Source organism: Hyaena hyaena, unplaced genomic scaffold (genome assembly GCF_003009895.1).
Source record: "Hyaena hyaena isolate Hyena2069 unplaced genomic scaffold, ASM300989v1 scaffold_526, whole genome shotgun sequence".
In the NCBI taxonomy this organism is placed as follows: Eukaryota; Metazoa; Chordata; class Mammalia; order Carnivora; family Hyaenidae; genus Hyaena; species Hyaena hyaena.
In genome coordinates this window covers 881,498-897,378 of record NW_024081160.1, presented here as the reverse complement: position 1 = coordinate 897,378, position 15,881 = coordinate 881,498, and the positions used below count along the sequence as shown (strand labels likewise).

Sequence of the window (15,881 nt, the reverse complement as noted above, 5' to 3'; positions counted from 1 at the left end):
CATGCTCTGAACTTCTATTAAACAGAAAGAGAAGTCACTGTCACCATTGTTGGGAACACATTTGATGGAGGATTAATTTGCAGTTCTGTCTCCATTTTCTTTTCTCAAAATGCATATCTGTCTGTCTTAATTATTTGGTCTTCTACTGCTCCATTATGAGCAAGCCTCTAACGTACATGTTCAATAAGGACCTGGAGTTTTCTTCTTTGATTTTATAGCTATATTCATCAGAGCCCAATTGAGTTATTCTAAGAGAATGTCATTTTAAAACACCTGTGTCTTTCATAATTAATGGAGGTCAGAGGTAAGTTTTATAGCGTCTCTAGATGAAATGAGTCATTTAGTTAATATGCTCATGATGGCTCAACCTTTTCTTTAATGCTGGCTGAATTTTATTACTTTACATGAAGACACAAATGAACTTCGTCGATTAAGGCCCGCATGGCTCCCTCAGAGGATATATTGTTGTGCTTAGTGATTTGTTGCTAATAGGCCACTGGGGGGTACGAGAGGATGCAGGAATGAGTTATGCAATCCTACAATCAATAAGAAAGAAACTCCAGTGAGGAGGGAACAAACACATTCCCATGTCTAGTGGGGAAACTGTCAGTTGTCTCTGCCAAATTTAATGGCTCTGTGGTTTGAATTATTCAGTCTGTTGGATCTATGTATCCCTCATACATTATGACTCCTAAAAGTAATACAGTTAGTACATTCGAATGCACAATGTCAAATTTTTTTCCAAGACATTTGAAACAAAAAAAAAAGGTGATCCTTACAGAGGGAAGAAAAACTCATACTTTTATTTACTATCATTGTAAAACTGAACCTTTACGGCATGGTAAACTCTTGCTTTGTATTTCTGGAATGGGGGGGGGGGACTGGAAATACAGAAGAGTTCCCCTAAGCTGTCCGACTAATATATTCTACAAATTTGAATCCCTTAACCTGTTGCACCAGTGCCTTTGTCCCTGTAGAATGGTGATATTCCTTATTACTACCTATTTATGTCCTCCAGGGTGTTATGATGATGAATGAGACCACTTAAATGCTTTGGTCTCCTCGAGAAACTGACCCGATATGAAACATTTGGTTAGCATTCCCTGTTGGCTTGAAGCCAGAATCATTACTCCTTCATGTTGGAAAGGTTGGTAGCCTTTCTCGTGAACCTCATATATATTGTTTTCCCTCCTTGGTGTGCTCACGAGGGCAAGATAAAGTGGTTGCCCCTTCTGGAATGCCCTGGAGGATAGCCACTTGCAAACGACCATAGATCTTACTTTAGTGTGTGAGTGGCCCAACATCTGAGGATATCAATTTTTTATTCCCTTTAGAAGATTTTCTTTCTTTTTGTAATCTTTAGCTGCGTAGGTCGTTGACCCAAACTGTGATGGATCAAGCTGCCTTGGGAGATTTCAACTCCCTCTCATTGCTGGCTGCGTTGGAATTTGTCCAATAGCAAAAATGGACTTCAAGCTGTACTTGGAACCAAATAATTTGAGGGAAGGCATTTGAGAATAGTACAATCCACACTGTATTTTGTCAGATTCTTAGGTTCCAGGGAGGGGGTTGGGGAATTCCACAAATGTTTCGTTTAGATTTCATGTTTTACAAACATTGTTTAAATCATTGAAAATCATGATAGATAGAGTGAATATTGAAATGTGTCATATTGCGTTTTTCTAATATGGAAGGTCCAGGAAGGCCAACCTGGAATTTGTGTAGACCGCAGTCAGATATTAAACAAATATCGAAATCAAACAAAAAACAGCAACAAAAATTTAACCAACCAATTGACACAAAGGTTGTACAAGGTTATCGATACATATTTTTCATCATTCTAGTTTCAAAAATTTTAAGTCAACTTAATCAACTGTGATGAACGAATATTATATATGAGTACTTTGTTGAATGAGTTTTCATTAACGAAGACTTATCCTTCCTCTTTTACATGCTGAGTTTTTATTTAACATTATTTGGAAATACGATACTTGGTTGCAAAAAATGAAAACACTCAAAGTGTTTCTCAGGAAATTTGTTGAAATATGTCATGATAACAAGTCTTTCATTCAATGGTCACATAAATATCCAACTCCCTTGGCCATTTCATGTTGAAAGAGGGTCCCAGTCTTTTAAGAATTTGTGTTACTTAAAAATACTGACAGTATAGTTTAGCTCTCTTATGTCATAAATGAAGAAACATGGGCACTCTTAAAATAAGTATGGGCAATTTCATGAAAAAATTGTGAGAAATAAGGAGGGAAAAAGGCACCGTGTAATGACCAGACCAGCAGGGTTAACATGTTCGCTTAATGGGGAGACATATGTCACAGTCGGATCCCAGTCCCAGGGGTGAGAATCAATTACCTAGAATCAAAAAACAGCCGTTAGCAGTGTTAAGACTACGATGGTCTCAAAATGATTCATAAATGTGCCTGCGAATGAACAATGAAGACAAAATAATTGTGGTATAAGAACTATTACTGTGTGTTTCTGTGTGTGGGTGTGTGTGGGGGTGTGCCTGCGAAATTAGGTGACATGTGATGACTGATTGGTGAGGCCGTGTGGCACGGGGCCAAGGGACAGCATGGCATGAGAGGTCTTGATTCTAATGTTGGGACTTTATCTGATCCTAAGAGTCTTGAATAGACCACCCTGCACCTCTTTATTTCCAGAACTTTCCTCATCGACAGATTGAAGGTACATACCCTGTAAGGATGACTCAGCTTTAGAATTCTTGAATTTTCTGCTTTTTTTTTTAAGGAAAAAAATCCCTGAGGATGATTTTAAAAGTCACCAGTTTGCACCTTGTCACCTAGAAAATACCAAGGGAAATGTTTCAGTCTTCTTTGATGCTTCTCTCTTCATTGGGGCACTGGCATGGTGGTGGTAACATCTCTGGCTCTATCTCTCCCCACTTCCTTTCTGTTCACCTGTTGATTTATCAGTGATGAGATTTATCAGTGATGAGATGGTTGTGAGGACACCATAGCTCCTAGGTATTCACAGGAGTAAAAGTAAATGGTTGAAATTCACTAGCAGTGGGGGTGGGGAAGGGCACCTTTACCTACTGGGACCTGCCAGGCAGAAAAAGGTCCTCAGCAGAGTTGGTTTTGCTTGGGGGGAGATGTGGACTGAGAATGTGGCATGTTTTTTATCATAAGTCAGTGTCTTCCTGTCTTGGTGTGTTGGGGCTGTTAGAACAAAACTCTCCAGACTTGGGTGGCTTATAAGAGATTTATTTCTCATGGTTCTAGAGGATGGAATTCCAAGGTCAGGGAGCATGGCTGGGTTCTGGGTTATAGATGGACCAATGGTTCCCCATGTCCTCACATGGTAGAAGAGATGAAGAGTCTCTGGAGCTTCCTTTATGGTGGCTTCCATCCCATTGATGTGTTCCCCACCCCCATGACCTAATCACCTCCCCAAAGCCTAACACTGTCACCTTTGGGGGTTAGGGTTTCAACATATGAATTTGGGGGAGGTAACAAACATTCATGCCATAACTCTTCCCTCATGGACAGCACCTGAGAAGTGGACTGAGGGGTTTCAGACAATGATCTCCCTATGTTCTCCACCCTGAAATAGAGAGAGAGGACTTGGAACATTTCTCTCCAGTTGTCCTGCCCAAAGCTCTACAGAGCATGGTGGGCACTACCATCTTCCTTCCCCAGTGGTGTGAAGGCACTTCCAGCTCTGTTTGTGAATGAGACGTGCCTTTCTAGAAAGTTCCCAGATATAGATGCACGCGCACGTGTGTGTGTGTGTGTGATGGGTGGGGTGGGTGTATAAAAGGGAGAGAGAAAGAGAGGAGAGGGAGTGAGAGGGAGGTGCCCTTTCGACCTTGTTATACCTATTAGGTAATTGACTAAAAATATGAATAATTTCTTTTACTGCAAATATTTACAGAAAAAAAAATCTTTCTTAAAAGAGCTGTTGAGTTGAAGAATGCGGTGACTGGGTCCGGGAACCATGACGATAGACACAGTGTTGCTTTCTTTTCTAAAAACCCAATAGTGCCGTACTATCCCTGCAAACGTCGGCCGCCAGGCACCTGAACACACAGTCATGCCGGCTTCTGCCGGAAACCAGAAATGGCTGGAAAGCAGCTCTTGTTCTTTCTCTGTACAATGGAGAATCTGCTGAGAATTGCGGTGTGTCTGGAAATGTCAGTATTTTCCACAAACTACCTGCAAGTGGCCACAATTGATCGAGTGCTTGCAATGGATCAGGTGCCTTTCTGAGTGCTTTCCTTGAATGTAACCCTCACGACAGCCGCAGGCCGTAGGTAGGAGGATGGGCCCCGTTTTACAGAGGAGAGCACTGAGGCATGGAGTGCTCAAGCTTCCCTCATGAGGTTGGGTCCTGGCAACAGCTTTGGCTTTTGCATAAATATCCTTCACCACTAGGTGATACTGCCTTCTGTGGTCACCGCGCAGTAACGCCTGGTAGCATCTTGCAGGCAGGAAGCCAGTTAGGAGACAGCTGAGTGTGGGAGCCATGGTGCCCGTAAAGGTAATGAGGGCCACACGGCCAGTAATTGCCACTGGAGCCACCTTCAAGCCTCTTACCTGGAAGACTGCTCTGGACGTGTGTCTCGGTTGCTAACTTCTCTTAGAAGAGTCATGCCTGCCTCTATATCACATCGGATGAAAGCTCGGCAAATCTTCAAATGCTAGCGGGCCTCCGGTGGCGCTTGCCTGGGCAGCTCAACTACCCCTTCCCTGCGCCTGCTGGGTTCACGTTTCTTCCCCTGAAGGGAGATGTTTCTGTTGGAAACCTGGCCTCTGCATAGTGCCCGACTAAATAAAAATAGACGCTGCTGTCACATTCCCTTGTCAAAGGCATCCTTAATCTGGGTCTGCACAGAGGGCTCTGACCTGTCTGTAACAAAAGAGAGGGGACGTGCTCCCCAAACAGCTTCGTGGTGGAGGCAGCATGTTCCAAGCAATGCTTCTGGGAGCTTCTCTGGCATTATTTCAGAGGTTAAGTTGGTGGTTCGGAAAGTGTGTGGTGAAGAGGTGGCTTAAGTGGTTTAGAGGAGACCTCTGGCACTCAGCCCGGGATGGTGGTGGCCCGTGGTGGGGAGTAGACTGTAAGACAGTAGAGTGACCAAGAGGTGATGCTGGGGACACAGGAGACAGCTCTACAAGTGAGTTCATCCCTCTCTCCTGAGCAGTGTGCACACACAGGCTACTAGGCATGAGCCTCTCTCCTGGCTTTGTCTTCCCATGTCTGTCCGCTCAGTAAGGATGCTTGGTCTTCCCAAGGTCATGCCATTGTCCTCACTTGGCTGTCACTTGTCCCTTCCACTAGGGCAGAGTGTCCACATCTGACATCTACTCACCTCCCCAAATAATGAAAATAATGTACTTGAGTTTCTTGCTGGTGTTGGGAAACTTGTTACTCTCTTAGTGCCTGGAAATAACCTTGGTTGGATCGGCCGATTATGTAAAATGATAGCTTCGTTTTTAAACTTTATTCTAATTTTTTATATATATATAGGAGAGCGTGAGAGCAGGGGAGAGGGGGAGACAAGGAGAGAGAGAGAATCTTAAGCAGGCTCCATGCTCAGCATTGAGCCCAACATGGGGCTCGATCCCAGGACCCTGGGATCATGACCTGAGCTGAAATCAAGAGTCAGAGGTTCACTGACTGAGACACTCACGTGCCCCAAAACAATAGTTTCTTGGAGACTCCTCCCACTCTCATACCTTCATGGGGTCTGTTGTATGCCAGGTCCCCTGTCATTATTGTTTATACCCAGGTTAACTGTTTCCTCCATAGTCCCTGGAAGGTGGCTCTCCCTGTACCACTCCTCATATCCATGAGGTTAAGGGGGCATCCATGATTGGAATCAGAGGCCAGAGCAGTTCACGGGAGGAAGGCCAATTTGTTTCTAAAAACCAAAGCAGTAGAGTCCAAAGCCTAACGTGGCTGATGCTTGGGTTTTGCCCCCACACTGTGCTGATCTCCACTGCATATTTCATTGTTCTTCCCCTTCATTGTCGAAAACAGATCCTTTCATTTTCTCTGATTTTTTGCTTCACACTTGGGCAGCCAGAGGGGACTTTTTCAAACCCTTGATTGTGGGCCGACAAGTCGACGCTTCTAAACTTACCCACACCGAATCCATATAGCAAGACAGAACACTGTAATACTCAGACTATGGTTGAATTCCATGACGGGTGTGTTCTAATTGGAAATCATGGTGAATGTAGGTAATCCTTAAGAATGGAGGCTCATGAGGAATGGTTTTGTATTCGCTTACTTAACTTAAACTCTGTTTCAGAATCAACTGCCTATGTCCTTTGGTCCATTCCACATGGACCAAGAGAGTCCATTAATAATTGAGATTATCCTTAGTCACACACACACACACACACGCACACACACACTCTATTCCTTAACTCTCTTGCCAACCTCGAATGTGCACCTGCTGACATATTGAATGCCTCTCTGAATTCTGAGATGCAAGGACAACTGTGCTACACACAATCTTAGCAAGACAATGCTTTGGAAGCCCCAAATCATTGCTTCATTTTTTCTTGTTCTCATGATTTTGATGACCTGTAATATTTTGCATCTATTAAAAATAAAACTGCTCTCTTTTTGTATTTTGTAGAAACTACCTCTTCAGGTTACAGCTTGAGGATTTGTCTCTGATCCAGGTAGGTGCGATTTATCTTTCTCAAGCTTTCATTTTCCATCCCAATGAGCTTACTGTTTGAGGGGATGAAGGCAGATGTACGTAAGGGTATCAATCACCACAGAGCAGCGAGTCAGGCTGCAGGACTCTCAGCTGCCCTGATTCGATACGAGTCATCACCTGCTTTAATTCCCAACTGGCCCTTTTCTCCTACTGTGCAGCCTCCCTACCTTTCATGGGCATCGTCCTGATTTAGTCTTCTCCAAATGAGGGTGAAAATCGTGAATGTATTATAAAATCATGAATGTATTAATAAGAAATCAAAATTATCAGCAGTTTAGCTAAAACACCATTTTAAAACCCAGATTTTGAAGAATCTTTTATAAAAATATAGATCTTTCAATAGATGGGGGCTATGTGTTAGGCTCATTTTGATTCTCATGGTATAATAGACTATCTGCCACATTGTGTGTGTGTTAGGGGGAAAGTGGTGTGTGGAGACGTGTGTAAACACATTTATTTGCATGTATGTGCTCTCTCATTTCCTTGTTTCCTAGTTTTCTTGGCTGGGAGGTTCTCGGAGGACCGTCATTGTAGTAGCAATGAGCACATTTAACATGCAGTTCTTGGTTTCTAAATTTAATTTTCCACTAAAAGGAACTAAAGTTTCTTAGAGAAGTAGCTGCTTCCAGGGTCTGGGCAGAAGAAGTCTCAGAGAAGCCTGGAAGATCTTTTGTTTCAGGAATTCAGGGCGTATTCAAAGAATGATGAGGGCAGGCTAAAAGGACGTAGGCGCTAGCTGAACGTGGGCTCACTGAAGAAACCTGGGACAATTGTATTGTTAAAATAAATAATGATGCTATCAGATTATAACACGGTGAATAAACTAAGAATCAATGACTATATACTAACCTAAAAAATAAATAAATGAATAAAGAAATGAGGCAAGAAAGGATCCATTCTTACTTACTGTCAAATGCCAACTGCCAGATAACAAAGGAATGATTTCATTAAGAGATCATCATTCGGTAACGATCACACTGAAAATTGATGCAGGCAAAAATGGTCAATGGATGCTAAAATTTATGGGTGAGACTTTGATGATGACCAAGATAGTTATAAAGTCTCAAAGTGTTTACCTCTGAGGCATTTATTAATTATAAGAGGAAAATTGTGATTTGATGGTGAAAAACCCAACCATTCTGACCATAACCAAGTAATGGGACAAATGTGTCCTGATTCAGTGCATGGACAAGGACACAGCAAGATTTCCTTGGTATTCCAGCCATCCCACAAACCAAAACTGAGCCTATTCTATAACAAAACTGGCCTCTCCTCTTCAAAAATCACCAGGTCATGAAAGGCATGTAAAGAATGAAGAGCCAGTCCATCAAGGAGAAAAAATGACATGGCAGTCAAATGAAACACTCGATCCAACTTGTATCTTGGAAGAGGAAGAAAAAATGTTTTTTTCTTGCTTCTATAAAGGGCACCGTTGGCACAGCTGGCAAAGTTTTAATGGCTGCCGAGTAGAGAGTAGAAATGTATTGATATTAATTTTCTGATTGCGGTAACTGTAATGCGATTATGTAGGAGAATGACCTCGTTCTCTGGACAAACCTGAGATAAGGAGGGGTAAAGGGCAGCATTTTTCTAACTTCTTCTGAAATCATTTAAAACTTATAATAATGCACACGGAAAGAATGATAAAGCAAATGTGATAAAATAATTAATGGGCAAACCTAGGAATTTCAGTGAAGCATTTATGAGAGTCCATTGTGTTTTTCTTGCAACTTTAGTTATTTCAGAATAAATAGATGCAAAGAATCAGGTCATGCTTTGGCCATTGACACATGTGTGATATTGCCGTGGGGATGAGGAAATGAAGTTGCTTTTCCCACCATTGTTTCCCATTGTTGTGATGGCCTTTTGGTGGAAGTTTGTTGAGGTTATTGGTTGAAAACCCATCAGCATGACCACCTGGTGAGAGAGCACGGCTTCCAGACAAGGACCCAACAAGAAGTCAGTGACTTTCTGAATGGTGGCTTTGATGACACAGCCCTGGTGCCAGCTGTCAGACATCACTCTGCTGTTGGTGCAAAACAGTGAAAGTCTCCTCTTGCACAATTTTGTGGTTGTTTGTGCTGCTTGAAGGCCTACTATTTACTCCATGTGGAGAGTGATAAAGGTGGCCGTTCCTCCCGACAGACTCTTCTTTCCTACATGTCTTCTCGATTTCTGTGGACTATTTATTTTAATGTAAATGGCTATTTCCAAGGGTGACCAAAAAGCAGATGTACAGATAAAGAAAGGGCTGTACTGATGTTATAATCAGCACAGTCCAATAGAAACATAATGTGAGCCTCACGGGTAGTTTATTGAAACTGGTCATTTTGAAACAAGTACAAAGAAATGGGAATAAGTTTCAATAACATATTTGTCTTAACTGATCTTAACAATATTTCAACATGGACTCATTTCATGAAATCAATGAGATGTTATATTTCCTTTTTTAAAAATTAAATCTATAAAATCTCATGTGTATTTTACACGTGGAGCATGTTTTGATTCCGACTGGCCACCAATTCAAGATTTCACTGTGGCAAGTGCTACCCCATTGGATGGGGCAGTTCTAGAGAGTGTGTACAGAATTGTTTATGACTCGGATGCCTTCATAGAAATGTTATTTTCTACTGAGATCAGCTGGATTTATTTGAACATCTCAGGCTAATAATTTCCTCCTTCCCTCTCTCACTAAAGGTAACAAGTGATAGTTTCAACAAGGAAAGTGGGGAAGCTGAGGTGAGGGGGAGAACGGTTTTCCACAGAGTGGAGATAATCAGTATTGAGAGTCGGCAAGAGCCCTTATCTCACACCGGAAAAGGCTTCATTTGATCTCATTCCTCACCACAGGACGGCAGGGTCCACTTCCAGTGGCTGCTGGCATTGATCCTGTCTCTCCCCATCGCCGTGGGGGCGCCTCCACCTCGTCTGTCACGTCAAGCTGCTTATAGCTTCCTAGCAGTGACGTTCTTTTACTAGCATCAAGCAAGTGCGTGACCTTGCTGTCCTTTCTGGTAAACACTTTTCTCCATCCTCTTCTTAATTGAGAAAAAGATTGCCGATCCTGAGTCCCTAGTAGATACTCATCCTGAGTCACTTTGGGCAGGTGACCCTCTGATTCATTTCATAGCCTCACAGCCTCTGTTTCTGAAGAGAACCCATTGATTCACATGGAAATTCACTCTGTGTGTGGTGAGGAACATTCTATTTCTGTCTCCTTTCTGTTGGGTCACTAGATTAGATTACCCACAGGTGGTAGACTGGAGACAAATGTCTGTGTTAATGCCTTGATTTCGAGTAATATGTTCACCCTTTAACTTTTTAAACTCCGCTTTAGTGGGATGGAGTTAAGCCTCATATTTGTGTCCCTAAATTCAAGAGAAGGAAAGGAACACAACTCAGATACTAGAACAATGAAGGCTGCTTGGTAAACGAGGCATCCAGGAATACCTGTGTGTTCTGGATACTTCTAGGACAATGCAGGTGACTGTACTCTGATCTGCTCCTTTCTGACACGAAAGCCACCTGTCTGCTCAGTAATGCTCTGTACTCTTCCTCTGCCCGGGATTCATCTCTTGCCTTGGAAAGTGTTTTAGAATCAGTAACAACAAAGAAGATGCTGAATAATGTTCTTTTTCTCCTTCTGTTGGGTGGTTGTTACAGAATTCTAGAGACTGTCTCCCATGAATGACCCCTGAATTCAATGTGCTGCTGGACGCAGAGTAGCCAGCACAGCCCCCGGCCAGACGAACAGCACAGTGAACACTTCTCAGTGCACCCTCCCACTCCCCACTCCCTCAGATCAAGGTGGTCCCCACACTGGTGATCCCGGTTTATGTTGTTTGGTGAAAGGAGAAGAGGAGGGGCCAGGTCTTGTTCCTCCCTGAACGGAGATTGAAGGACGGGACAAGGGTTGCCGACATTATGCAGAGGAGTCAGAGCATAGCATCCACCCAGACACGGCCGTGCCTTGGGACTCAGCTTGTGCTGAGATCCGCTGGTGAGAAAAATGGACCTCCTTGGGGTGGCCTCAGTATGGGAAAATTCACAGTGAGGTCCGATTGCCTGAAAAGCCTGATGCTGAAAGCAGTCTGGAGGTTCCACAGAACCCGGATTCAGAGTAGCCTTTCCCTTTGCCTCTCTACTTAGGATGAGACGTCACTGGTGGGCTTCTAAAGCAGGAAAGGTTTGATCCAGGTTTAGGTCGGACACAGTTCCTCTGTTACCCTCGGTGAACATTGTCTGTCTGAGGAAAATGTCTTGGCATCACCACAAAAATCTGCAACTATAGGTGTACCGCGAGGTAAAATGCCTGTACTCGGAATATTTGTTATGATTTTCAAACAGGCACACCTCATGTAGTAAAGTGAAAGACCAAGAGTTGCTTTTAATTTAAGGGAAGAGAACTTGGTTTTCATCAATGTCTAGAGAATCAGACATCAACGTGATATCATCTATAAGGCATCTTTCCACTCAGAGGCTGTGATCAGTTTCCTTGTGGCCACCGAGTGCTGCAATTTAGCTGTGACATCTTGAAAGCCAGTCAGGCTTGGTGATAGAAAACGTGGCCACTCTCCATTATGAGTGTGTCCCATGTCTTGTCGTGATAGTCAGACTCAACTCTTCAGCTCACCTTCCTTCTTGCTTTGATCAACAACAGTTATTTTGCAAGAACAAAGAAGGTTTTTGAGAAGTACAGAAATGCAGCCGGCCTCAAGGCTAATGGACGGCATTTGCCCATCTGTGAGGATGCCTGGGATGACCGAGGTAGAAACTCCATGAACAGCATCCTAAGAACACAAAGAGACTGTAGCTCATTTAGGTTCCCTATCTTTCTAATATTCTTTGAGGAAATTGCTCCAAATTCATTTTTATATTGTTTTGTTACCGAGGGAAAGGAATTCACAGCCCATTTCTCACAACTGCTGAAATAAGCAGAAAAATTTAAATCTGTGCTCCGATTTGCCACCTGCCTCTCCATGATTTGTTAGTCAAAACCTGTTAAATGTCTGACTACCTGGTCAATATTGGTAGAGATTTCTGTTGGAAGTTAGGGTAGATGTTAACTTTGTTTCTGGAATCTTTAAGTTTGGGGAAGTGAGTTTCAACTTGACAGTGTCTCAACTGGGGGCTGCTGAACCTGCTGAGAACCTCTGGCTTTCACCGCTAGTAGGGACAGTGAGACACATCTGTTGGGTGGAATCCAGGAATTCTGCTCCACATGTTATAAGGCACAGGGTGGCCTGTCCCCACTCCACGAAGACCACTGGGGCTCAGAGTGCTAATAGTGCGAAGGTTGAAACCCTGTGTTGGGTAACTGCTGCCTCACACCCATATGCTTCAAAGAAGCCCCTTTTCTAGTCTGTGATGTTTATTAATTGATTGAATCTGTAAGATCTTTGATGTGCTTAAGGAATTTTTCTCTTTAGAGTTCTTCATATATTTAACCAAATACATGTATGAAAACTTGGTGGCCATCTCTAAAGAAGCTTCTGGAATTCTGGAGTCTCCTTCTGTCAATATGTGATTAAATTTAAAAATAAATTCAGTCAACTGGGGTGCCTGCATGACTCATTTGGTTAAGCATCTGACTTTGGCTCAGGTTATGATCTCTTGGTTCATGCATCTGAGCCCCTTGTCGGGCTCTGTGCTGACAGCTCAGAGCCCAGAACCTGTTTCTCATTCTGTATAAGAATGATCTATTACTTAATAATTTAGAATAACTATTCAAAGGAGATATTCATATTGACTGATTTTTTTAATCAAATTTTAAATTTATATTGGATAATTAGAAACCAGTCCCTATGGTAGTCCTCAGAAATCATATTTCTAAACTTTGTTTTTTCTTTCTTTATCAGACATGTTCCTAAAATTATGCTATTGTAGAAGTGGAAGGAATCATAGAGATCAGTGTTACTAACACCCATCAGGGGTGGCCCTCGTTAAAGTTTCCTTGGAACATGACCATGCCTGTTCATTTGCATACTGCCCAACTGGGCTGATACTTCATAGAATTTATTGGAACACAAACACACCCGTGTGTCTTATGTATGGTGTATTTCTGCTGCATAGAAGGGTTGACCAGTTGTCTCAGAGACTGCCCTGCCTAAAAAGCCTAAATTATTTACTCATTGACCCTTTAAGAAAGGGTTTGTTACTGTACCTCTTACCTAAGAAGTTCTCAATGTGTCATTTCCTGAATGGAATGAATGAACACAATATAAGGCAGTGAAAATTTTGGTTTTGGGTTTGGTTCGGTTTGGTTTTTCAGACTTGTATTTGGTTGATGTGTTTAATTTGAGTCCATGTGCAAGGCCTAGCAGGCTGTGACCTGTGAGTTAGAAACCTAAGAATTTGGTCACCTTCGTCCTGAATTCTGACCTCCTACAGCGGCTCTCTTGGCGCACATTCCCTGTCGATTGGTGTTTTATCTACCCTCTTATTCAAACACATTTACTTTCCCTTTTTTGTAACTTCCCGGAGGATTTATAGTGGCTCATGCATATTTCATAATGATGGTTTAGGTTTCCCTAGTTTTAGAGTATTAGTGAAGGTGAGCTAACTGCTGTCAGCAAACAGCGCCTGCATTCTCTGGGGCTGAACACACACACGGGCCTTCTTACACAATTGCATGACACTGCGCTGTAGAGCCGGTGGGCTCCCTGAGCCTCGGATTTCTGCATTATGTGCCCCCCTCGTTGACCCACATCTCCAGGGGCAGCATGGAACAGAAAATGGAAAATCATGCGAACGAGATCCTGAGGGCCATGCCCGGAAATGGCACACCTCCCTTCTGCCCAAATTCCAGCAACCATAACTCAGTCACGTGGCCTCAGTCAACTGCATGGGGGGGGGGGCAGAAAGTGGAGTTTGGATGCTGGGGAAGATGCAGAGAACTGGGACATTCGGACCTTGGCAGGTGTTAGCCTTTTCTTCCAGATGGTGCTTGGAGAAACGGGCCTAAGCCCCAGGGATGCCCTTACAGTTCCCTGTTCTCCATCCACCCCCTCCACAGCCATTCTCATTTTCTAACACACACACAAACACACACACACACACACACACACACACACACAGACTTATTCACGCTTCTAACATCTCTGTAAATAACAAGGCAAAGATTCTTTGCATAAACCACAGACCTCAGTTTCTCCACGGTGCCTTGTGGAGAGGAGGGCTGGAGGAAGAGTGGACCGGGGGATCCCTACAGACCCTTTCAGTGTTAAAATCCAAATGTGCACGGTCCTTCAACGTTCTCTTTCTTCTGTCATTGCCTAAATGTCCCCCGGATCTCTCTTCTTTAAGGCAAACTTTCCCTACACTTAGGACCTTGGCATTGTGCTTGTTTGATGCAAATACAATGGCCTGATTGCCGTAAATCACGTGAGGACAACAGTAGCAGGTGGCACTTACTCTGACTCTGAACTCAGCCCTCCACACGCATTGTCTCAGCGTGACCTTCTCAACATCATTAAAGTTGAAGTTATATTGTTTTTCTTTTTTCTTTTGTTTTCTTTACTTTTGTTTTCTTTTCTTTTACTAGAAAGAGGGAGTGGGAGAGAGGCGCAGAAAGAGAGAGAGACAGAGACAGAGAGAGAATCTTAAGCAGGCTTCACGCCCACCACGGAGCCCAAAGCAGGGCTCAATCTCATGACTGTGGGATCATGACCTGAGTTGAAATCAAGAGTCTGATGCTTAAGCAACTGAGCTACCCAGGCCCCGTATTCATATTAGTTTTAGTATTTTATAGAGGAGGCGTTGATGTTTAGAGAGTTTCTGTGATTTAACCAACACCACCCAGGTGGTATGTGGCTGAGCTAAGATTTGGATCTGGGTCTGTTGGGCTCCAGAGGACAGTCTTTTAATCACTAATCAAGAGGCTACCTTACTGTACTCATTGGTACTGACTGCTATTCTGTGCATGGTTGACAGATGGCAGACAGGAAGTGTAATCGTTAATTTATCATTATAACTTATTTCCGTATCTTAGGTTGGGTTTCCTGAAGTCCGGGACAGGGACTCATCTGCTTGTGCTGTATTGAGGGCATGTTCTCAGCAGGTGGAGAGTGAGGAAGACAGCAGAGAGCAGAATTAGGCAGGAATTTGCTCTCCGCTGGAGTCTAGTGTCAACTTGATCCCTAGGGAATTCTGGATCCTAGATAGGATCTCGGTTGGTCCCCTTTGAAGCAAGGGGGATGAGTTATACTCAGTTTCCCCTTGTCCTTCAATCATTAGCTACTGATTTTCGCATTTGGGGTAAGTTGGTGATGTAGGCTTCTAACGAGGTTGCACTCATTAGCCAAGAGCAATTTTCAGAGAAGGGGCCATCAGCGAGCCAGTATCAGCCAAAGCTGATGGCAGCCAGGGACAGGTGCACTGTTGTGTTAGGAGAGCCGGGTGAGGCACTGAGAGCGCCCCCTATGGTGTGTGCCGCTCAGCGTGTTTGTGTACTTTACTTAGGCTGGTCTTGGTGCTCTAGACCTTGCTGGCACAGACACCTGCCCCTGTCACCCAAGAAATGAAACGTTTGTATGTCTACTTGATTATTGCATGCATTCTGTTGTATTGTGCATGCTGTAGGCTTTTACCATTTTCCCTGTGCATTTCCGAATTCATGCTTCACTTGCAGCCTCAAAAGCGAAATTGAAGATGCGTGAATATTTTTCTTAGTTGTATGCATCCTTTAGTTTCACAAAATGAAGTCAGGAAGTTTCTTTGAGCCAGCAACAAATACTGTCTGACAATCGCAGGCAGCTAGATAAATGGAGGGGTCCATTTCATTTATCTGAAATGCACTTCGACTTCTATTTTAGAAGTGGCCCCAGCCTTTGACAGTATTGCTGAATGATGGCCATGCTTAGATTCTCTGCCTTGCTTTCAATTTCCTTATTTGTGCGCCTCTCCCCAAATGCTGACAAAAATAGGTGAGCCAACATCCAAGATGAAGCCTTTGTTTCAGAGATAAGTAAAGGATTTCTTTGTGTAAGAAATTATGTATTCTGGAAGTGGAATCTCCCAGTGACCTAGGGGCGGTCTGAGAATGAATGGCAAGGGAGAAATAGAAATGGAAAACACATGAGTTACATTGGTCTACTGTTCTCTACAGTGACTGTACTAAAAATCCTGATTTTGTCATTCTTTTTTTTTAATTTACAGGTTTTTAAATTAA

At 43.2% G+C, this 15,881-nt stretch overlaps 1 protein-coding gene across 1 annotated transcript in view; it reads left to right on the top strand.

Moving 5' to 3' along the window:
- Nucleotides 1-15,881, top strand: part of SEMA5A (semaphorin 5A) — a 310,846-nt gene that overhangs the window by 58,238 nt on the left and 236,727 nt on the right. Inside the window, exon 3 of the mRNA XM_039255468.1 lies at nt 6,626-6,671. Within this exon, the coding sequence (XP_039111399.1) occupies nt 6,626-6,671 (46 nt within the window). The remainder of the gene's footprint in view (nt 1-6,625; nt 6,672-15,881) is intronic.